We start from the raw sequence: 24,258 nt of genomic DNA, 5'->3' as shown, positions 1-24,258 counted from the left end.
TATATATATATATATATATATATATATATATATATATATATGTAAACAATTTATTTATCTGCCAGCCAAATAAAAAACGGAAGCCTTTTATTTAACCAGCTTTTGTTATAAATAAAAGTAAACCTTGATTGGAGTACTTTCCAAAAAATAAAGTTTCAACATAAAAAGGATTTTTTTTTTATTCACCTATGCTATATTGATATACGGTCGAGCATTTGAAGCACTAATGTTAGACATTATAATCAGTTTTGACGTTGTATACTTGATTTAATTTCTTTTAGAGTAAGCTTTAGAAGTTTTCCCAATTCTCTCTACTGGGCTTCTGTGTCCCTGACTTCCAAGATCGATTCATAGTGCTCTTACATTAAGCAAGCCATGGATTTACCACAGATAAACTCACCTGACAAAAGGCATAAAATGTTAGGTCCTTTAAGGTGATTTTAAAAGAAATCAAATCTGTAAAATCAAACTGAAGAATCTAAATGCTAAAGAGCAGTTTGTTATAAAGAGTTCTGTATGGTTATTGATTAAAGGTTTAATATGTAAAGGAAGCAAATATAAATATAGTATTTATAATAGTTAAAGATGAATAGCACCAAATTTAAACATAGTCATTTTCTTTATGCAGTATTTTTTCAGAAATACTCAAATGGCATCCAGCTCTGCTATATTCATACTTTTTATGCTTAGTCCAAACTTTAGGGTGGTGTTGAAAAGTTTCAATACTTAAAGCTATACTCCCTTATATTTCTCTTCATTCTTTGGGAGTGCTATGGCTTATGCTGGTCAAGGAGATATTGTGGTCCTTCACTCACTCACTGAGTAGTCAGTGGTTTGTCCAGTACTGTGATTGCACTGATTATCCTTAGAAGCTTAATGGAAAACTCAGTCGATTCACAAGAACAGGCCTTGCAGGTGCAGTATCACATGTCCCTACCATTCAAGTAAATAAAGTATGGCCATTTAGTCAGGCATTCATCACAAATTCTAATGCTAAAATGTGCGCTTGTTTAAGGCAATGTGGGAAAAAAGAAGTTATCACCAGACAGTATTATCTGGAAGTCAGAAGAAAATTGTAAGTATAGAAGATTGTGTGTATGCTTTCAAACATGTAGTGTCAACATTCATCTACTAGCTCCCCATAAAAACATCTCTCAGATCAATTCAATTTAGTCTCACCCTTTAAATTAAATGTGCCATACAACCTGCATTTTTATAATAATCACACAAGTGTAAGGAATGAGTGAGGCTTCACGTAGACTTTGTGGGGGTGAATCGCTCAAGCGTGGTAGGTGATATTTAATCATTGGTGCTGGAAATAATCATTAGTGATGGTCTTCAATAGGACCGTACAAGCTATATGCACACAGCACTCCATAGGGGACAATAAACAGGAGACACTCTGCTGCACCCTCCCTATAGGAAACAGCAGTAGTGATAATATACCATATTTCAGAGCCATCCTCAACACACACCCTGTGTTAAAAGAGTTTCATTAGCCCTTCTAGTTAAGTGCAATCTGTCCCCGTGTGATGGAGGGGAGAGTGAGAGGGTTTTAGGTAAGCAAATAACTGTGAAAACCTGAAAACAATAATCTGCAAAAACAAAGTGTGTTGTTGGCCTACAACAAGAAATTAGGAGACTGGTACATTTTAGGCAAACCAGCAAGTGTTTCTCTACTTACAATCTTTAAAGAAACCATACATGGGGAAAGGTGTGCATATTGCATTTTAATTTTCCTGAACATTGCTTTAATACTTCTTAAGCTCTCGTTTTCCATCTTGTATTTGTTCTGCAGCACTGTCTACCCTTAACTTTTTCCACACACAGAAGACGTGTCACAGGTCTTGCTGCTGCAGATGGGAGGGTTTTTAAATCAAGTCTTGTTTCTAGGCAGCATTGTGACAGTAGCCAGACTGTTTATAGAGGAAGGCAGCAGACACACAAACATATCATGGGGTTGTACACTGGCTGTGTAAAATGCAGAATCTCTGTAAAAAATGATGTATCACCTAATTAAAATGCCAGCTTTGCCTTCAGTGAACTGAAATCTTCCGATTGCTGTTGGTTACTACACCTCATATATCATTAATCTCTGCAGCAATATTACTTTTCAGTAAATTCTGTTACCATAAAAAATTAATCTTTATTAAGGGTCGATATCCACCCTATCTCAGGGGTAACAGAATCACCCTTCTTCATGGATTAAATGTACAGGAGCGTGATCTAAACTGCATCAGACACAGCAAACCCCTCAATAGACATTTACACTTCTGTAAGTGACCTGTCAAGACATAAATCCAATGTAAAAGGACCAGTGGTAAATACATTTAGGCCTTAAGAAGGGTCTTATTACTCCTGAACGGTGTTGGCTAGAGATTTACAATAAAAGATCATCATTTTCAAATAACAGTATTATCAATTTGTCCTTTGGGTGATCCTATTTCTACACTTCAAATCTTCAGTCAAGATACTTTAATGTGTAAGTGTAATTAGCAGCTTCACTCTATAACAACACCTCTTACTATCGAGACCCAAGAGATACCTAAATACTGCATTATTCATAACCAAACCGCCATTAAAAGTTCTCTTAAACTGTGATCACACATAGACGGATTACAGAATGCCATCCGGTACCTTTAGCTATGTTAACCTATGTTAGCTATGTTAGCAGGGGAGAGCCCCACCTCAAAATGTAATGAAAAGTCGATGTCTGACATGGATCAGATCTTGCAAAAAAAAAAAATAAAATGTTAAATTGTTTGTGCATCACTTTTCTGTGTGATGTGTACTGTACCAGATAACCTCTACACCTCTGAAGCCCAGAGGGTTTCAGAAATATAAGCATCTCTCTTTACAGCAATCTTGTCATAAGAAACTGAAGAGGTCGATCCTTGGCACTGTCACAGAGGGGCAAATATTAGAGTGAGCAATTACAGACAATACTAGCAATGGTTTTAATTGCAGACAATTTTTCAAAGGATATGGTGAGGATTGGAGTGCCAACTGAACCAGGCTCTTCCACAAGATTAGAGGTTTGGCTTTCAGATTATATGACAAGGTTGTTGGAAGGGAGTGACTGCTGCTGTTGTAGAATGTGCACAGAGAAAAAAAAATGTCACTATGATTGTACTTTTCTTACCAGATGCACCTAAAGAAGCAACTTTCTCCACTCACAAACACTGGTAAATAAACTAGAGGGTTTAATTAAAATATTAATTTCAACATGTCATAATGGAAGGACATATCAAAGCAGATTTCGACAAAGAAGGCTTATCTCTGCAGCATCAGCAAAAGGGGTAGCATATCACACTCCTCCTAACAGATGACTTCACTGTAGATCCAGTAGATCAGACTTTCTTCCTGACCCTATGGATAATGAAGGTAGACTTTGTTCACAAGGTACCGATCTGGATGTTTCCCAAGTGTATATTCTCCACCTGCAAAGTCTCAAATTGAATATCCTGTACACTAATGGCGCTGCCTTCTGGGAAAATTTCCACAGTCTCTATAATGGGAATGGTTTCCACGGTTTCTACTATTGCCACTGTGCTGGAAAGGTCTGTGGCATGGGCTCCATGATCTTGTGTCATTATAGCCTGTTCACGGTGCAGTTTCCTGTGCTTCCACAGGTTGGAGAAGGAACGGTATGCACGGCCACATTCTGGGCAGGTGTGGGGTCGCTCACCTGTATGAATGCGCTTGTGCTCAGCTAGACGCACAGCAATGGTGAAAGCTTTTCCACAAACATCACATTTGAAGGGCTTCTCCCCCGTGTGAAGGCGAACATGGTCTTTAAGGTGCGTGGACTGTCGGAAGGCTTTGCCACAAACTTGACATGGGTAGGGGCGCTCACCAGTATGAATTCGGCGGTGCACTTGCAAAGAGGTTTCAGTACTGAAAGTCTTATGACAGTCAGGGCAGTCTAGGTTTCTAGGGCCTACTTTCGTCTTGTTCCGTGGCGGCAGGGGTTGTTTACTTTTGCCTGGGCAACCAGTGCCAGTATGCTGACTTGAAACATGTGCATTGAGACGGGCATCAGAATTTACTTTTTTTCCACAAACTGGGCACTCTAAGTTACCTACCGGTCCACCTCCAGTCCGTGTACAACGATGATCTTTTAAGCGCTGAGAGGATGGGTAATTGGCACCGCAGTCTGTACACCTAAAAGGCTCTTCACCGCGGTGGCCAAGCTCATGAACCTCCAGCAACCTCTTTAGCAGGAAAGAAAGGCCACAAACTTGGCACTTGTATGGGTATTCCCCAGTATGGTGATATTGGTGCATGAGTAAGCGATAAGGACGGTGAAAGCTAACCCCGCACTCTGTGCACTTGTACGGGTAGGTCTGGCTATGCACAACCAGATGCTGCTGCAGCGTTGAAGATTGACTGAACGCTTTGCCACACATGTCGCATTTATGGGGCTTCTCTCCAGTATGGGTAAGCTTGTGTCGCAGCAGATTGGCCTGAGCATTGAATGATTTACTGCAGACATTGCATGAAAATGGGCGTTCCCCTGTATGAGTCAGCATGTGGTTATGAAGATGTGAACGCTTCTTGAATGTTTTGCTGCAAGTTGGGCATTTGTGCCTTCTTTCTAGTGCATGCACAAAACGCTGATGGCGTATTAGCTGAGACATGAGAGTAAACACTTTACCGCAAGTGGAACACACAAAGCCCCCGGTCGGAGCAGCTAAAGTGCAGTCTAATTTTTTTTCTTCTGCTTGCACAGGTTCTCGTACTTTGCTACTGTGCATTCGGCGGTGGTAAAGAAATTTCGTCATGTTGACAAAGGTCTGGCCGCATTCACAGGAGTACAGTGGGTTGGTTTGGTGGGTCCGACGATGATTAACCAGGACAACTTCACTCTCAAAGCCCAAGCCGCAATCCATGCAGAGATAATGATGATCACCTTCATGTGACTTAAGGTGCTCCCCTACCTCTGGGTATGTTGGAAACACTTTACTGCATAGAGGACAACTGAAGGGGCCAGGCTTATGAGATAATAAATGAGTTTCAAGTTCCCTGCTGCTTTGAAAGATTTCTTTGCATGAAGCACAAGACAGTACAACATCGTTCGGAGCTGACACTTGTTCTCCATCTGGAATAGCTGAGAGAACTCCGCTGTCGCATACCTGTCCAGAACTGTCTGAGTTAATAGTTTCTTTAACTAGCTGTTCACTAGTCAAATGCTGCACTGTCCCATCTGACTGACCGCTAGCTTCTTGGGCATTTTCCTGGCCTTGGAAATGGGTGACTTGGTGCTCTAGAAACTCCCCAGGTGTTTGGAAAAGCTGAGTGCATTCAGAACACTTATAAAACAAAACTTCCATTGCACACTCCTCAGGTACACCCTCATTCTTTTTATAGGAGTGTTCCAGGTCCACTAACACTTGGGTATGGGAAACGGCAGCGGATGATGAGGTTGGAACATGAAAATGCTGTTGACCAGTGACAAGGTGGACTTCACCAGGTGTAGAGGTGTCACACATGAGCTGCACCGAGTCCTCTACAACGTGGTCCTCAGACTGTAACAGCACCTTGGGCTGTGGCACATTTTGAGGTTCCATATGAGTGTGTCTATGGGCAAGCCACAAATCCTGGCTATTAAACAAGGCTTTGCATTCCTGGCATTCATAGTGGATCTCACTGCGAGATGGGCGCTTGGCTTTTAGGCTTTCTTGCTTTGGGGGACTGAGCAACCTAATGTGCAGCTCTTGGTGGGCAAGTAAATCACCAGGCGTCATCAGCAGCTGCCCACATTCCAGGCATTGATACTGGTTCTCCTGGGAGCCAAGATCCAACACTTGGTACTGGGTTTCTGGGGCAGCAGCATTATGGCTTTGTTGGTGCACAACAGCATCCTCCAAGTTAGGGAACTCCACCCCACACTCTGAGCACACATATCTGTGCTCTATGTACAGGACTGTCTCTTCTGACTCGGTCATTGTAGCATCACCACTCATCTAAGACCCGAGACTAAACTGCCAAGGAGAAAAAAACAAAACAAATCTTGTCATTTCAACACATCCTGACACGGTCACACACAAGGTATCATTTTGTCAGACAATCAGCCCCAGTGATCTCTCCCTCCCCTTGTAACTGGGCGCATCACCCAGCACTTTTCAGTAATCACCTAGCTGTTTTTGGGTGATTACTGAAGAATTGGATCACAATACAGGGGCTGCCACCCACCTAAAAAAACATTTCTGGGTTGAACACTACAGTCTTCTAAAAGTCATATATCTGTACCAAGTTTTCAAAAATGCCTACACACCTGCTGATTTTTATTTTCAATTTCAACATTATGAATGTATCAAAAAGCAAGAACATACAGTGAGGGAATACTACCATGCATTAATGCACTAAACCCTGTGCACGGTGGCTCAGTGATTAGCACTCTGGCCTTTGCAGTGCTGGGTCCCAGGTTGGAATCTCGGTCAGAACACTATCTGCATGGAGTTTGCAGGTTCTTCCTGCGATTGCGCAGGTTTCCTCCCATGTTCCAAAAACATGCAGTTAGGTTAATTGGCTTCCCCCCAAAATTAACCTTAGACTGTAATAAATACATATGACTGAGGTAGAATCATTAGATTGTAAGCCCGATTGAGGGACCACTAGTGCCATGACTGTACTTTGTACAGCGCTGTGTAATATGTTGGCGCTATATGAATAATGTGTAATAATTATAATAATTGTGGTGCACTGGGTTCTGGAGAACCTTTTAAGTGGGTGAACCACACAGCACTTTTCAGTAACCTGCCAGCTGTCTGGGTTAATTACCGAAAGGATGAGTCACAATACAGGGGTGGCCACCCTCCTACAGCTCCTTCCCACCCAGCTTCTGGGGAGAACACTGGAATACACCATAAACAAGCGAAAGGGAGTAATTCTGCCCATGCTTGCTCAAAGAGACCTGAACCAAAGATCACAATAAAACTTTGTTATATCCCACACTAAATAAATGTAGCAGATCTCTAATTAATGCAGACATGAGAGAATCACCTACCTGACTTCACACCAAGAGATTCGATGAAGTTTTAGTTTCAATTATAGAAGCACCTACAAAATGACAATATGATGTTAGATGGGTGTTGTGTAGAATTATAGAAGCACCTACAAAATGACAATATGATGTTAGATGGGTGTTGTGTAAAATACTTTGAAACATCCAACATGATGAGTGTGATCATATGAGCACAACACAAGACTATCACACAAAACTCAAACCTGACAAATACAACATACACATGGCTCCTCTCTCAATTCCAATCATAGAAATCGGTGTTCAACCCAGCTGGGTGGGAAGAAATTGTAGGTAGGTGGCAGCTGCCCTGTATTGTGACCCAACTCACCAGTAACCACCTGAAAACAGTCGTGTGGTTACTGATAAGTGCCAAGTGGTGCACCCAGCTAAAAGGGGCTGGGGAGAACACTGCAAAAGGTTAATGTCACATTTGTACTGTGGGCTTTGTTTTGCATGAAACATACATTGTAAACTGGAAATGATCACATGGCTGAACCCAACCTACCCTAAGCCATGAAATTTAGAACACTTGGCATTAGTCTGATTTGATATTCAGGTAGTCCCCGGGTTACATACTAGATAGGGACTGTAGGTTTGTTCTTAAATTGAATTTGTATGCAAGTCGGAGCAGGTACATTATTTTAATAAATGGAATTAGGGCAGATATTTATCTCAACATATTATTAGGCAGCATGGTGTCAGTTACTATATAAAATCCTCACTGTGATCACAATGCAAAACTTTATGGAGTCAAGACATTCCATAATTTCTGGAGCAAGCTGAGCTTTGATATGCAAAAATAATTAACTGCAGAGTTTGTCTTGGTCATTAAGGAGTTACAAGAGATTGCAGAAAGAGTTCACCCCCCTAAGATCACCCACAATCTCAGCGGTGTTTAGCAAAAGATTTTTTTCTGCAAGTCATGCAAACCGCCCCCTTCAAGCCTCCATCCTGCACACGAGGGTTCAGGGAAGCCCCATTTGTATCTAGGAATCCTTCATATGTCAGATGTCCTTAACTTGGGGACTACCTTTACACAATTGCCTGTGATAAAAAGCTGCTACAAAAAGTATAATATAAGGCTCAGGTCCTGAACATGACAACATAGATGATGCCATTGCATGGGAATAAAAGAGAAGGAAGCAGCGGCAGCCATACAGTTCATGTGCTGGCCAGAACCATGTGGATAGAAAAAGAGTGACAGAGAGATGAGCCAATCAATGTACTGCTTCTCCTCCCAGCGTCCAATCAGAGGCTGTGACGGGTCCAGGGCAATATAAGCGCCTAGGAATTGGGGTAAATGATGCCGACCTACAGACTGGATATATCTTTGTACTGTAGCTGAATATTGGCCAGGTTATATTTTTATAACCTGATTTTAGCTGTTTTTTTTTTTTTTAAGTTTCCATAGGTGAACACTACCGGCGTGTCCAAGGGGCCAATAATTGTGAGGTAAATCCCTGCGGTGATAAGAGGCAGTCAGTCCTGGAATAAAAACCACAATGGCTGCCTCTGTTACTGCAGAGTGGGCTCATTCACATAGATAGCTAAAAGGTGAAAAGGACCTCAGGGAAATACAAAGTGTAGGCCCGGACTATAGGACTACAAGCAGCTCCCTGTACAGGACACCCCCGGTGTTACACACAAACCTCACCACACGTGTCCAGAGAATTCTCCTTTAAATTGCTCGTGTATGTCTACCAGCCCCCCGTGGTGTAGAGTGTAAGCTCTGCGGGTCACAGTCCCACCCTTCTCCCTGGTACACCCCTCCTCACAGCCCACCTCACCTACACACCGCGCCGCTTTCTGCACACGATAAGAAGCTGCCTGCACGTTGGCTTAACGCAGTAGACAGCGAACCAATCAGCAGCGTCTTTCTTCGGCGCGTGAATATGAAGCGACGTCTGGATGTGACGACACAGACTCTTGGAGCGCCATGTTTGTTGTGGGCAAAACATCCAAAGTTTTTCGTTTTTTATCATAGATAAATTATAGTAACTTTTGATGTTTTCTAATGATATTAAATTGTTATGGAAGCTGCTGTGGCACACATTTTTTTCTTAGAAACATGGTTGTCATTTACCTCTCTTTGCTTTAATGCTCTGTGTGATCAGGAAGGAGTATGTAATGACTATGTGGCCAATAACAAACCAGCATTACAGCCCTACCATGCCAATATAAAGTAATGCATATTCAGCACATTATATATACAGCTTTCTTCATTTGGCAAAATGGGATGGGGGGGGGGGTTGAGGCAGGTCACATGACTATTGGAGATCACATGTTCTTTCCATAAATAGGGTGTCAATTTGCATTGAAGTCCCTAAGCAAAGAATGGGCTGCCAAATGCACCAAAAAGGATTGCAATACTGGCAGCACACCATGGTGCAGGTTATTGCATTGCTCTGCCCCCAACAGCATTCAGAAAAAATGGCACCAGATAACACCAAGACATGTAACGTGAATTGCCAAGTGTTAATGCAATACAATAGTGCTGTTGGGGTTAAGAAATAAGCTTGGATTGGAGTGTCAGCATGACATTTTATTATATCTTATTACAGTCATGGAATCTTTAGTTGGCCGCACACCATGATGGCAATTCCCAATAAAAAAGTATTTGTATTTACCCAGTTCCTAAACTTCTCCTGCGCTCCAGGCAATGGCATTGGGGTCCAGATTACTTTTATAATATTTGTTCTAGTGCCACCACCTGACTGAATTGTGGTAAAAATATCTCCATTCTGACTTCTTTCAAAATGGCCAAATCTATCTGACGGTCAGAGAAGTGGCGATCATACAACCCATACATTCCTATTGACTAGCGAGGTAGCCTGGTGTAGTAATAGGTCAACAGGAATGTACCAGAGAGAGTTTGAGCGGGTAAGCAATGGCACCATCAGACCAGCCAGCATTTAGGTTCAACACCACTTTGATCTACTTCCCCATAATGTAAGTGCAGGTAATGCAGCATAAGCTGTCAAGGTCATGCCTTTAGAGTAAGAGAGCTTCCACAATGCCCAAGCTTCTATGACTTTCTGAAAGTCGTTTAAATAGGAAGGCCCTGCCCAGCTCTGTAATATGCATGGTGGGATGGGGTGAAAAGAATAAGCATTTTTTTAGTGGGTTGCATCACTACTTTATGTGTAATAGTTGGAGGACCCATCACCAGTATTGCCTGTGCTCCTCAGCAGCTTTCCCCATTATTGACCCACCATGCCTTGTTCTGTGCCGTCTCTTTGTTGAGTTAGCCACCTTGGTAAAAGCAAGGCTTTCCTTCCTTATGTAAGATCCTCCAGCAAGGAGAACAATAAACAGCATAGTAGTGACATCACCAAATCTCGCTTCAAGTCTCCCGAGGCAGTCAGGGGCCACAGTGACTGAGATCTCCTTATTTTAGTCTGCAAAATGAGCTGCTGAATGCATTATTACTGTAAAGGGTAACAAAGAGGGGATTGCAACACCTAGGCCTCTGCTAGGGCACTTTGTACCATAAGTATTTTTTCTTTTTAACACTGTTTCATCTTTGCTATTCTTATTGCTGTGGATCTTATTTTTTTTTTGTTGCCAGTTTCTGCCTTTTTCTGCATTTTTTTCTATCATTATTGCTCTGGAACGGCTTTCTGGATGGATTTTACCTAAGCTTGTCATTTCGGAGTGGCAGCACAAGTGCACATAACAGAAAGATCCTGGACAACAATCATTGGAAGAATTTCCAAGTAATCTTTGTAATAAAATATGGAGAAAGGTTGAGAACTTAGGTATTGTTCACCATTGTTTGATGTGTGTTTTATTACTTCAAATGCAGATAAACAAACATATATATCTTAGGAGTACCATGCAGATGGTTCTGAGGCTGCATTTCACCTTTCTCTGCCTTGACTATGTTTTTCTGGAGAGGTGTTTGCAGGTAAAGTAGCCAAAAAGCCATCTTTTGGGGTTCTATCAACGTTAAGTTTAAATGAAAAGATTGCATTTGACAGCAGCACAAACATAACTTCTCATATAAGATTTATTGATTGGGTTTCCATCTACTCTCTGCCTTCATATCTCATAAGTCATTCACTTATACATCCACCTAGCGCTGTCACATGGGCAAGAGGAAGTCCCCAGCCCTGCATAACACACAAATTTATAGATTACACAGAGCAACCACATTTATTCCTTGGGTTGGATTGCAGAGGAATAAAAGCAAGGCATGTATGTTCATGTGAGTGTATAAAGTGTTTCATTCTGGGAGCTTTGTTCATAACTGTAGTTTACCAAACTGTGCTGATGTACGCGTGTTGCAGTGCCAGTCATCCTTTACCACATACCAGTGCACCATATTGCAAGGATGAAAACTCTGGCCTTAGCACTAAGTCCCAAGTTCAAATCTCGGCCAGGACACTATCTGCATGGAGTTTGCAGGTTTTCTCCATGTTTGCATGCATTTCCCCGGGTACTCCGGGTTTCTCCCACATTTTAAAAACATGCAGTTAGGCTCACAATCTAATTGGGGAAGCCAATTAACCTGTTTGAGGGACAGTTAGTGACATGACTATGGACTTGTAAGCGCTGTGAAATAGGTTGGTGCTATATAAATACTGTGTAATAATAATATTTGGGGATAGTAGTCGAATAAAATCTGCATTGCAGTGCATTAACAGCCACTTAAAAACAAAAAAAGGCTGTGTGTTTACTATGCAGCACAATGCAATAGTATGAAGGCAGCCATACATTGACATTTTGTTTTCATGCTTGTTTGTGATTGTCTCAGGTGAAGATTTAAGACCGGCGTGCCAGATCACTAAATGGCCAACTACTAAAGAGGACTATTGTACTCCCCACTGACATTTTGTGTCCTCTTCCCCTTATAGAACAGACAATGCTGCTGTGAAGAGGCTGAGAGATCATTTCTATTGCCACCCAAAACCATTAGTTTTGGCAAGCCTTAGGAGTTTTTTTTATACATGAAGGCCAATATGGCGTCCTCAGCTTTTGACGGGTTACAGTTCTGTTGACGGATCTCTCCAACAGCGAATTGGTGTAATATATTAAATCTGTCCCCGAAAATGGATCTTTAAATCTATATTGTTTTCAAAATAATATTTTAGTGCAATGTCTTACCGTGAACGTAATAAAATACTATCACCTCATCTTAATGTTCCCCAGCCTGGGCGCTTTACAGAACCATGCATCTCCATTCAGTCAGCAAGTCATTTGCGAGATTACGTTAGTGAATTTTCTCGGCTGGTGATAAATTTAGATCTTTGTTAACAGTATTAGCAATTTTCAGGCAGCAAGGTCAAGCAGTTAGCGTATTTCATCTCTTATCCCCAGTCATTCCCGTTTCCGCAGACACAATAAAAGGACTCGAGTCAAGAGGCGGCTTGCGGCTGGAGATTGACCTCCCGTTTCATGATTTAAGATATGTTTAATAACTTTTTCAAATGTAGGCCGCACGGGCCTAACTCATAACAGAACAACGACAAATACCACAGAATATACAATACACATTGCTTTCTTTAGGGGCTAGAACATTCACTGAGGAACAGGTGCTGCGTCGATTTCCTTGGCATGGCAACCAGGATCGTGATGGCAAAAAGCAGCTCTTGGGTTAATAAAAAAAAAAAAAAAAAAAAAGCCTTTTTTACTTACCCCCAACCCCCCCCAAAAAAAACAATGTTTTACATCAATTGTTTAAAACCTAGAAAAAAAAGCAAAAACCTTTTATTTGTCAATGAGAAGGTATTTATAGAAAAACAGACAGAGGTCATACAGCACCATTAAAGTGTACGCGAGGCCTACATGAAGGAGCCATATTTACAAGATGGCCGCCTTCCCTGTATTTGGCCTACGGGCACACTTTAACCTTGCCTTCACTACCAAGGCTGTGCTTTGCAAATTGCGACGGGCCTTGGTAGCAGAAAGGCAAGAGTTTATTTGGCAAGTAACTACATTTTTTTGTTGACTTTGGTACAAATTGAACACATCGGTCCATCTGCAGATCTCGGTAAATATTGCCTCAAAACCAACACTGTGCAGATTATTTCTCCATTCTGAGTCATTCGTCTGGTCTAAATTCAGCACTTCCCTCTCATAATTATGGAATTCACATTAAAAACGGTCAACTGGCTGAGGCAAAGCTTCTGGGAAAATATGGGTATTAGGCCAACATTTAAAGCATATAGACACCTAAATCTGTTCTATTTGTAGTATGTTTGGTGTCACAAGTTGCTACAAAGAGTTTTCTTAAAGCAGACCAAACTCAAGATTTTCACTTTACATAAAAGGGTACACAACCCTAATATGTAAAAGAGAAATTTTATTTTTTAGGTGCGTATATAGGTATCCCGGGAGGCTCTTTGTACCCATTCAGTCTTGTTTACCTAAGTTTTGCATCCTTGGAGGCTCTGGGCGTGCACATTTTTCCAATAAGGGAGATTTTTTTCCCATTTACAGCAGGCTATGTCACCCGATCTCCACAGCACCTGTGTACTGCGAAATCAGGTGACCTAGCATGAAGACGAGAGGACGAATGAAAATACTGAAGATAGTGGCGCCAGGACGATAAAATAATTTTAAGATGACCTGGGACCGGATTGAGTGGTCTGCAGGATTAAAGGTGTAATTTTTTAATTTTTAGTTTGGTTCCGCTTTAAGCACATATTTATTTTGTAAATTGGTTGCTACATATTTGATGATTCTGGTAATAACAGGAATGAAAACACTAAGCCACTCCCTTTCAATTAACAGCAGCATTGCCAGGCTGAAGGATTGCACACAGAAGGATGAGAATGCTGCGGGTAGTTGTAAGATAGTGGCCTAGCATTGTCAGCCTGCTACAATCACGAACAGGATCTCCAGCAGAGATAAGATAACTGTATGCATTGAGATATGAAGCCAAACATACTAAAAAAATACATTTTGGGTTTACATACTCGTTGATGAAGCATCAATCACTTTGTATATACACAACGTATACTTTTAAAGTCTTCTTTGGGTTTCATGTTGATGTAATAATCTGGGCCTTGAGTATTAAAAAGGAGTATTATTGTCTATAGCAAACCAAGAGGCCAATTTCTAGTGCAGCTTTGGAAAGGAAAGCAGACCTGGAGGCGGTTGCAATGGTAAGACTTCCTATGCCCTAAGTTTTTATATTGAGGCCCCTGGTTTTTTTGGACATTTCTCTGGTGCTACGCTTGTCATTGAGCAGTTTCAGTCACAGTGGCGTTTCTCTCTGGTATTTGCACAAATGACAGTTGTTGATCATTTTTGTGTATAATTAAGTAAAATGGGTATATTTAGCACAGGCAGTCCCGGTAGGGTTTGTAAATCCTGTGAATGCTGATGGCACAATGTTGTACAATCATCATGCGCGATGGTAGTAAACTAATGCAAGTCTGTTTTTAGAACACAGAAACGTTTTACGGCTGATTTATACACAATTCCAAAAAAATCTAAATGAGGAACAAATTACGTGGTACTACAGGCAATACTATGGAGTCACCCATTGGCAACTATCTTTAAATCAAGACAGCGGTAAAATTAAATCTGATTGGTTACTGATATTTGAAGTTTTGCATATAATTATGACTCTTTGGGTTCAGTGGCGAACAAAGCCAACCAAGGGATCCCCCCCAAATTTACTTAAGGTCCTGTTGGGGGCATGATAGACCTTAATTTATACTTGTGATCTGCAATCAAAGGCATCCAATTACATGACTGTTTTAATATAAGATGGAACTGCTCAAAATTGATTGGTTGAAAAGGGTGACAATATAGACCCGTTCTTAGGGGCCCCTATTGATAGGCGTACTTTTCAAAGGCTGTAGTTGGTATTGAAATGCAAATGTAGAAAAAGCAAAAGCTAAGCTGGACAAGGAGAGACTCAATTTCACCTGCAGTACCAATAGATCTTAATAGGACATGTGGCACCGCAGCACATTGCAAAGTAGGTCAAATGCAGCCACTAAACTGCCACAAGCTACATTAAAGTCAATAGCATTTTGCTAATCTGCATTTGAAATGCGTTCCAAACCCTTGTCAAACACCGGATGACAGCACCCATCCACAACACCCCCTAGACTGGGTGAAGACACTTCAAGATGACACAGACTCTTAAAACAGACATACATAATGCAAACAATTCAACACTCAATACTTCCTTTGTTCATGGTTTTGGCATTTTTGCAATACATTTTTTTGGTTTTTAGGACTGTCACTTTTTACATTCTGGCAAAAACCATTAGGCATATGTTTGTGCCCCCCTCATACTGGTATTTCAGTTCTACGTAGATGCTGATGGGTCCTTTCACTCTCTAGTTCTCTATTTGGGACTCCATTGGTTGGATCTCCATACTTGAGTTCCTCCTGCCCCCCATGCATGGTCATCAAAAGCATTAGCATTTGAGGGTGAATCGGCCCTTGAGCATCCATTGGAATTATCAGTTTGAGGTCAACTGGCCAGTAAGGAATTCCTGTCCTGTTCCTTATATACTGTAAAAGGCAGGTTTGATTGGTACAAGTTATACAGACGGATGCTGTTGTAGATAGTAGAATATGTACAATCTGATACACACAATACCAACACAAGGCTATATTGATATACATGTCTACAGGACAACAAAGGGGCCCATGGTGCAGTGAAGGCTGTTACATTCTAAGGTGACCAACAAGCAAGTTTCCTGCTACTGTGAAACAATATTTGTACCAGGCTGATTATTACATCTTGGCCGAACCAAGATCTTCCATGACATCTGCAAGCTTGTGAGTTTGGACAATAAAGGTCATCTAATCCCCTACATTTCATTGGTTGGCTGTGTGGTGAGAGCTTTCAACTAAAGAGCTGGCCTGTGTCCGGTAAGTAATAGATCTCAACCTACTTTCAATAACAAACGCTCAAGACATGCATAAACAGCAATGTGCGGGAAGATTGACACTTCCCAATTTTGCATGTCCCTCAGCAGGAATTACCAGCAGGAAGTAACACCCCAACCCCTCAGTAGGTTAGGCCATGATGAATTTGTTTGAGTTTTAGCAATTGTTTGACTAAATAAAAATTGCCTTCTACTTAAAGCATATCTAACAGTATATTTTGGCATGGTAGCTGGGGTAGGTCATATTTGAATAAAATGTGACTGAAATGCAGCTTTTTCATTAGAATTTAAAGCTATGCCCGTAAGGGTTGATAATAAGGCTGGGCTGTAACCAATGATATTGGAGAACCTGGCAAGTACCCACAGGTAGAAGAATTGGCTGCTGGGGAGATAAACTATTTATAGTGTATGTTTGCATGACATTATTGAATGAGTGGGCTAATGTAGGCATAGCATGCAGTTAGGTGTTTTGGCTTCCCCCTAAATTGACCTAAGACTGTGATAATGGCATATGACTATGGTAGAGACATAAAATTGTGAGCCCCTTTGAGGGACACCTAGTGACATGACTATAGACATTGTAAAGCACTGTGTAACATGTCAGAGCTATATAAATACTGGATAATAATAATAATGGAATCCTTCTGATCAATCACTAGATGTAAGACAAGGTGATCCTATAGTGGTGGCAATCTATTGTTTTAAAAAACTCAGCCTAAAACTTACAGAAACCCAAAGTCCTGTGATAGCTAGCCCTCTTTGTACTGGAATATGGGCGGCCACTTTTACCAGCCGCTATGTCCCATCCTGGTGACATGGTTGTTTTTCTGCACAGTACATAATGTTGGTGAATTGATAAGACTAGCAAGGAAAGTGGGTTAGGAGAACTGGTCATCACGACTGGAACCAGAGGGAAGACAGATGAAGGGAATGTATATTATGGTAAGCACTGTTCTCTTTTCGCCTATCTTTTTGACAAACAAGCACTAGCTATCTCTAACTGCTTTGTAAGGGTGGGTAGAATAATTTAAAATATTTTAAAAGCTTGAACTCTGACTTTAAACCTCAGATTTATTTAGGATAAAAATTGAATTTTCCAGAGCCAATCAAGGCATGTGCCACAATTTGGCCACCAACCAAACTAGGGTCATGTTTGAATATGTCCTACTAGGATATGTCTAAAATACATTAATGAATGAACACGGCACAGACTTGGAAACCCTTGGCATTTAGACTTACAATGACTAGAAATGACACTAAAAGCTTTTGGAAAAACATATACATAGAAATCTACATATGATATACCCCTCTCAATGTTGGCTTTTTTGGTCAAAGATATTTCGAGATGCAACCTGGTATGTTACTGGAACCTAGGGAATCCAACAACCACTGTATGTGGGTACTTGTATATCCAATATACACTAATATTTCCTGGGTAAATTAAACACTGAAAAACTTGGATAATTTTTTTTTTTACAACTGAACATCATTTCCGTACAGTGCCAATACTGAATGCTATATCCATAACAAATCCTTAAACTTAAAGCCAACAAGCCATCCAAAGGTTTATAGGATATCCTGGGTCTTACCAGTCCTTACATATAGTGATTGCATTTGTTTTATCTTTTCATGCTAAAAAAAATTTCAGCATGTACAATGTAAACATTTTCAGTATGTACACATAATATGCTTTGTGGTGCACTGCATTGCAAAAAATGATACTGGTATGGTATTCTATGTATATGCGCTAACAGCCCATTAACATGAATAATGTGCCTTAACACAGTGAAACATGTGAGTTATGGAATACACAAGTGTAAATCAATCCTATAAGTCTTGGTTTAAAATGGCAGATGTTACAAGGTGTCTGCCACGACCTACACTGAGCAGGAAGGTCTCATCTGTGAGACCTCTTGGTCCTCTGTTCTCTTTGGGCATACCTATTTGACTTTGGGACCAAGCCCCAACCATTTGCTGTCCTTGTTCTATTGACCAATCAGAATATACTCACTGGACAAAGGGAAGACAGGTTGGGGGGTAGGATCATTTGGAAAGGGACGTCATGCCCTTAATAAAAGCTTCAGATGGCTGCACATGAAAGAGATTTATTGCCTCAAGAGTTAATATTAGGCCCCTTGTAATTCCTGGCTTTAACCAGAGGTTTTAAACTACAAGGCAAGTTTGCTGTACTGTGCTACTAGATATTATTATGATTTTGAATTATATGATGATATTAGCATATACATAAAGTAATAACCTATATTTAGGAATGAGGCATAACTAAAGGGTATGCAGGCCTTGCAACCATTTTCAAATCCATGACATACGCATCCCAAATCTGTCAATTTACCAACTCTATCAACTAAAAGCAAAGTTTCCCCTTCCATTCAGTCATTTGTGTTTCAGCTGTTAGTAGGTTAAGTGATGGTAGGAGATTTTTATTTGTGATATATTGGTGGCCTGTACTGAGATTTTGTACTAAAACCCCATGGTATTAAATATGAGATAATGTTCTAATCCTGAGAGGATACATCTTCCACCATTGCCTTGATATCAGTAATCAGGACATACTGTCAGCCACTCTTCGGCCTGAAATGGCCGATTACAAAGATTAATCATCGGCTCGAAAGTTGAAGGTTAGTTTCATTAGCTCAGGTTCTCTATAAGGGAAACCATGGACTGATAGATGATTACATGAGTTATTTGTCCCGAGAAACAATCATCAAGCACTGCTAGCATGCTAAAAATTCTCTTCTACTAAACCAATGTTGAGTCAGCTCACTCACGGTATACCCTATGCATGGCACAGTTTTTGAAAATGACACATAGGTAAGGAAGCAGAATGGCAATTCTGTCATATGTAGCTGAAAATGGAACAAACCACTCTCATATATGATAACGTATTTGAACCTTTTTAGTTGGCATAAAAATTAAATGGATCTCATTTTTTTTTTAAATATTGTAAAATGAAGCAGATGGACCTGACTATGGATTTAGGTCAACAGAATCTATGATTATAATGGGACAGGTCAACCAAAACTGATTTTTCAAAATCTGAAGGGTACTGCACAGTACACATTTTCTAGAGCAGCCATTCTCAACATGTATTACCAATGAGGACACCTAAAAATGTTTTAGGTGTCAGGGAACCCCTGCTATAATTAGCCAAAAGCAAAATGCTATTTGTTTGGAGGGAAGAATGCCACCCATACATTATTGGTCAGAATGCTACCTTTACACACAAAAAACATCTTGGCTTTATGCAGCTGGCTCTGGCACGTGGTGTTGTCTCCAAAACTAGGCAGGTATCTTCTTTTAGGAGGTCAATCAGCCATAGCCAAGAAACCCCTTGTAATGTCTGGAGGAACCCCAGTGGAGAATGGCTGATCTAGAGACTCCAGTGATGAAATCTCTGTTTTTTTTTCCAGGTCTGCATACCTGCACAAGTAGGAGATTGTACCCCCCTCCTCCTCCTCCGGTGTTGCTTTGTTCCTATTATGTATATGGATATGGAATGGATATTATGGACTGTTAAATGAAGAGTGAAACCACCAAACTCATGGCGGGGAGATTTTATCAATGGCATCCCCTATAAAATACTACATCAAGAAGTGACTCAGCTGGTATAAAAAACTCAAACCTAGAATAAAACTTTTGAGTGGACCGACCCTTTAAAGTTTAGGGGTCCTTTAGATATGAGAATGCGCTATATGGGTATAAAAGAGAGGTAATGGTTGTAGTAATAGACAGGGGTCTAGAAGTAATGAAATACATATTTGTACCAAGCCATCATTATAAACCCATTGCTGCCACACATAAGGAGTAGATACAAAATTTGACCTGCATACAATTCTGTTTTTGGTTGTTTTTTCCAGTTGGTTCCACTCCTACTGCCCTTCTCAATAGTTGAAAAGATGAAGTAAAAAGAAAATTAAACACAATATTAAAGACATTGTTAACCCTTTCACTGCAAGAGATTCTGCAAGACATTTCAAGGCAATCTTAATTGGCAGCTAACAGGCCAAACAACATAATTTGGTAAGCATCCCCTTTCACAGTATCATCTTTCTTTTAACCCCTGATTACAAATCTTATCTTTTTTTTTTCCATCACGTCTAAAGCTAAAGCTAGAATGAGGCCCATGTCCCTTTAAGAAAGTTCCAAGTTCACTTTTTGAAAAGAAGGAAAAAAGAACAACAGCTAAAAAAATGTTAAAAAAGGATAAAGAACAAGGAAAAAAGAAGAGTGTTTCTTTTTTTGGTCTTGTTTGGTTCCTCTTTTTTTTCTTTAATCCATCTTTCTGATAAGTCCTCCACCTGTTGTGGAAATTTTTGGTATGCGGTTTGTTCCCCCTCTCTTTACATGGCGCTTTCTCTGAAGGTTCGATAAGTCTATAAGTTTTTTTTTTTTCAAAAACACTTTGGCACAGAGAAAAACAAGAGAAGAACTTTCTTTGTAAAACCCACAAATAAAAATTAAATGGAAAAATAAAATGAGAAGTCTTTAAAGAGGCCGTTAAAGCTTTTGTTGATGTGGATGCAGGAGGGACAATCTCAGCTCCTCGCACCTCACCGAAATTGTAAGTTTTTTTTTTGTATTTGGTTTCAACAACATTCCCTCCTTGAGTTTCATTTCAATAAGATCGGCTTCTTCAGATGAGGTATATAAGACAGAGAAAGACGCACCCCTGCAGCCCTCACCCTTTGACCCCCAACTTATCAACATCCACGGGTGTCAGGGCACAGAAGGAGGAGGAACGTAAAAATTTTTGGTAACACTATTTCTTGGTATATATCCTCACTCTGCCAACACTCAAGAGTCTGTACTTTGGCACAGCGTCAGCAAAGATCAAGTTCTTGTTTGGTTGTTTTTTGGTATCTTGGTTGTGTTTATTTTGGTTTCGTTTTTGGTTTGCTTTGTATTTTTTTTTGTTTTTTTTTTTTATTTTTTTTTTTGTCCATCCGCGGAAAAGTGATCCTGGATTTTTATCCCATGAGACACAGGTTTAAAAAACAAAAACTTGGCATCATTATAAATAAATAAATAGCAAAAAATAGGGGCAAAAAAGCAATGCAGCTAGAATACGTGAAGCTCAAAAAGCTATTGTGCACAGAGAGGGTTAAAATACATAAATAGAATTTTCTTAAAAAAAAAAGGGGGGGGGGGATATTTGGTAGAGCAGGAACAAATTATTACAATTGGGCGAAGAACATAAAGTAGTCATTTTTACAAAAGTAGTCATCATTTTAAAAAATGGAAAATAACTAGGGAAAGGGATTGGCTATTTTGGTTTGCTTTGTAAAATTCTAATAGCAGACATCTATTCTACAAAAAAAAAATCTGTAAGTATTTGGAAAATGTTTGGCTCTGGTAGAATTTGTTGGTAAGGACTCATTTTTATAAATAAATTAATTAGAAATGGGATGGCTAAAGGGTTTCAGTGCTGACTAAACATAAAAAGTTATAAATAAATCTATGTGTGTCTTTTTGAATATGGACAATCACACATATACACAGAGTTACTCTGAGGTTCTAGAGATACGTTAGGCTTTGGATCAAGCTGTCATTTTGGTATTTGGTGTAGAAAAGGGGGCAGTGGTTGCCATACTGGTAAGGGTGCAGTTCACCCTGGCACCTATATGTCACCTATGCACCCCACCTCATTGAGCAGACACTCTCCCGCTGAGGCCTCCCCCACTCCCTCCTAAAATCTATAACATTCATTCCCTATAATAAGAGAACGTAGAGCACGAGAAGAAAGGTGGATGGAGGTACTCCCTTGTCCCCTGTTTTTAGCTCACACTCATCTGTAACAAAAGAAAAAAATGGCACAAAGCTCAACATGACAAACAAGAGAGAGCGAAGGGGTTCAGTCTTTGGGCATTCCTTTGGTTGGGGAGCTCTGTACACCCCACTGGGGGTGTAGCATATTTTTGGTTTCTCTGAAGTATTTCCGAGGTTTGGGTTTTTGGTTATTTGGTTTAGGTTTTTGGGTTTGTATTTTTTGGTACTTCTTTTGAGTTCTAATCCCCCCCTCCACACATATCACTTCTTTGCTGGGAGGAACAAGGGGCAAGAGGCAGTACTTTCTGAAACAGGTTTTTGCCTCTAACCCCCTGTGGTATCCAGGAGCCTCCAAGTATGTAGAGACTCAGCACAGGTGCTGGTGGAGGTTGAAGGGGGGAGAGAGGGTTCCTCTCCTAATCACTATCCCCACTGTGCTGGGAGCCTGCTGGGCTGTGCTGGAAAGTGGTCATGGCGGCGTCTCCAGAGGAAGTGGTGGAGGCTGGGGAAAGGCTTGGGGTGCCCCCAGCAGATGCAATGCGTCCCAGGCCAGGGCCGATGAGAGGGAGACCTCCAGGGTTCAGGAAGAGCGGAGGACTCACCAGGCTAGGTGAGCTGGAAATGCTGGAACCGCTGGCAAGGACGAGGTTACCGCTGGCATCAAGACCGGAGAGTGGCAGAGAGCCACCACTGGTCAGAGCTGGAAAAAAAAGTGGGAAAGAATTAGGACAGACGAATATGACATAGAAGTAGGTAATATTCTATAAAAGTTGTGAACAAAATCAGATGCAAATATGTGGCTCTTAACTGTCATGGTATGTTTTTAACCATCATATTTCCTATATGCTTCCAACAATGTCTTTCTACAGTGATTTCTCATTGTGGCCACTGGAAAGTATGAAAATGATGGAATTTAGGCTTGTAACACCTTCTTTACAACTTTGGCTCAATCTAAATAAAAATAAACAGCTCAGTTGAGTAAACTAAACTAAAGCTCCCACATTCTATCCATTGTCCAATCTATTTTGATTTTTAGGAAAACTAAAAATAGTGATGAAATTTAGCATTAAGAAAATTATAGAACTACAAAAATATAAATGCAGTGGACAACAAAATGAGTGGTAACACATTACAGCAAAGTCAACAACTTTTAGAGAACACACCAACATCAAAAGGTGACTATTACTGGGCAGTGAGTTGTGGTGCCATTCAGCTATAAAAGTGATCATTTAAAAAAATTGACAAACAATGGTGAATTTTAGCACTGGGAAAATTTTAGAACTACAAAATTATAAATGAATTGGATAGATGAGTGGCAACACACCACAGTAAAGTCAACAACTATTAGAGAGCACATCAACACCAAGAGATGAACACACAATACATAATTTGGTTGAATTATGGATACGAAATAAACCTTTCCATGACTCTACAGTGATGACTTCCCATGTCAAAGCTCTACTTGTAGCTTAACTGCAACTCATAGTCTATGGGACAGGAGTATGCCAGTAGTACATAGAAAGATATTTGTATCCTCTTGACTACATCTAAATATTTTTTGCTACAAAAGTCCTGGTGTTGGCTGTCTGCAAATAGTTCTCGGAGGGCATCAAAATAGTTTGGTCATGTGAACAGTACCATTGGTAATTTAAAAATGATGAATATTGTGTGGTTATGCTTCTGGATCACCAATCACAATCTGTCTCTACAGCAAACTTCACCTCTTTCAAACTTTTCAAAAGATTGAAAAATGTAGTTGCCTCCGGCTTTACTATTTTGTCTAAGAGACCTCAACAATGACAACCTACATATTTCTTCTTGATGAGTTTCAAGGTGATTGCAGTTAACACTAGAGAGCACTAGTAATGTGTTTGAAGCTGAAAAGCACAATGACCCAATATTGTGATATGACATGCTGCTGCAACAAGCCCCATCTCATTACAGCACAGTGAGTTGTAGTGATATTCAGCTTGGAACAGCACACCGAATGAACAGATGTGAGCTAGCTATGGGTTGTAATGACCTGCGTTAAGGGACTCGGACATTTTACTTTTTCGAATTTCAGAGCTTTGGCTGAAAATTATGGGTGTTACAACACAACCTTTGACAACTGCCAAACAGTTGACCTAGTGAAGTGACATTTCTCAGTGGTATGATATGTGGCGGAAATGTCACAACCCATCAAGACAAATGGAAAATGGTATGAAGCATGCTGTGGATGGTCATGTGACACTTAGTTCATCATGTGACTCATCCTGTCCTACAAACCTTGTATGGTGGCCAGTGGGTTTCCAGCCATGAGGGCCGGGTTCAACCCCGGACTGACCCCGAGCACTGTGCCCCTGTAAGACCAAGAACACAAAAAAATGTTTGAAAACACAGTTTAAAAATTTTATTGGCATGTAATCGAACACTGGCTTTTATATTTTAACAGCACAAAGAACGATGATGTGTTGTAATACATAACCACCATACATGTTTCTATTATAACAGTCTACTTCTTTGCTGTGTAATTGGTTCTCCTCATTTCAGAGTTCTAGAGTAAGATATTATATAGGCCTGTAGATGGTTATAAACCTTACTTACTCT

At 40.4% G+C, this 24,258-nt stretch overlaps 2 protein-coding genes across 4 annotated transcripts in view; both read right to left on the bottom strand.

Moving 5' to 3' along the window:
• Nucleotides 1–3,180: 3,180 nt before the first annotated feature.
• Nucleotides 3,181–8,885, bottom strand: ZNF574 (zinc finger protein 574). Of its 3 annotated transcripts, none has more exons than XM_072426000.1 (3): nt 8,815–8,885; nt 7,010–7,062; nt 3,181–5,984 (listed from the first exon to the last, which is right to left on the bottom strand). In XM_072426000.1, exon 3 carries the CDS (start codon nt 5,964–5,966, stop codon nt 3,396–3,398), a length of 2,571 nt encoding a protein of 856 aa, XP_072282101.1. In that variant the 5' UTR covers nt 5,967–5,984; nt 7,010–7,062; nt 8,815–8,885; the 3' UTR covers nt 3,181–3,395. The 3 variants fall into 3 exon arrangements, with proteins under 3 accessions (XP_072282101.1, XP_072282102.1, XP_072282104.1); XM_072426001.1 differs by lacking the exon at nt 8,815–8,885 and adding an exon at nt 8,682–8,748; XM_072426003.1 differs by lacking the exon at nt 7,010–7,062 and having other exon boundaries at nt 8,815–8,878.
• A 3,535-nt stretch (nt 8,886–12,420) lies between these two features.
• POU2F2 (POU class 2 homeobox 2) overlaps nt 12,421–24,258 on the bottom strand; it is a 107,577-nt gene continuing 95,739 nt past the window's right edge. Inside the window, exons 15-16 of the mRNA XM_072425660.1 lie at nt 23,938–24,011; nt 12,421–22,369 (exon numbers count right to left, since the gene is read on the bottom strand). Coding sequence (XP_072281761.1) covers nt 22,086–22,369; nt 23,938–24,011 — 358 coding nt within the window. The 3' untranslated portion in view covers nt 12,421–22,085. The remainder of the gene's footprint in view (nt 22,370–23,937; nt 24,012–24,258) is intronic.

The sequence above is a fragment of the Pyxicephalus adspersus genome, chromosome 11 (genome assembly GCF_032062135.1).
Source record: "Pyxicephalus adspersus chromosome 11, UCB_Pads_2.0, whole genome shotgun sequence".
In the NCBI taxonomy this organism is placed as follows: Eukaryota; Metazoa; Chordata; class Amphibia; order Anura; family Pyxicephalidae; genus Pyxicephalus; species Pyxicephalus adspersus.
This window is presented reverse-complemented; position numbering and strand designations above follow the sequence as displayed.

Bases quoted from the DNA above. Each gene is read 5' to 3' on its own strand.
- ZNF574 (XM_072426000.1), bottom strand. From the start codon at position 5,966: ATGAGTGGTGATGCTACAATGACCGAGTCAGAAGAGACAGTCCTGTAC.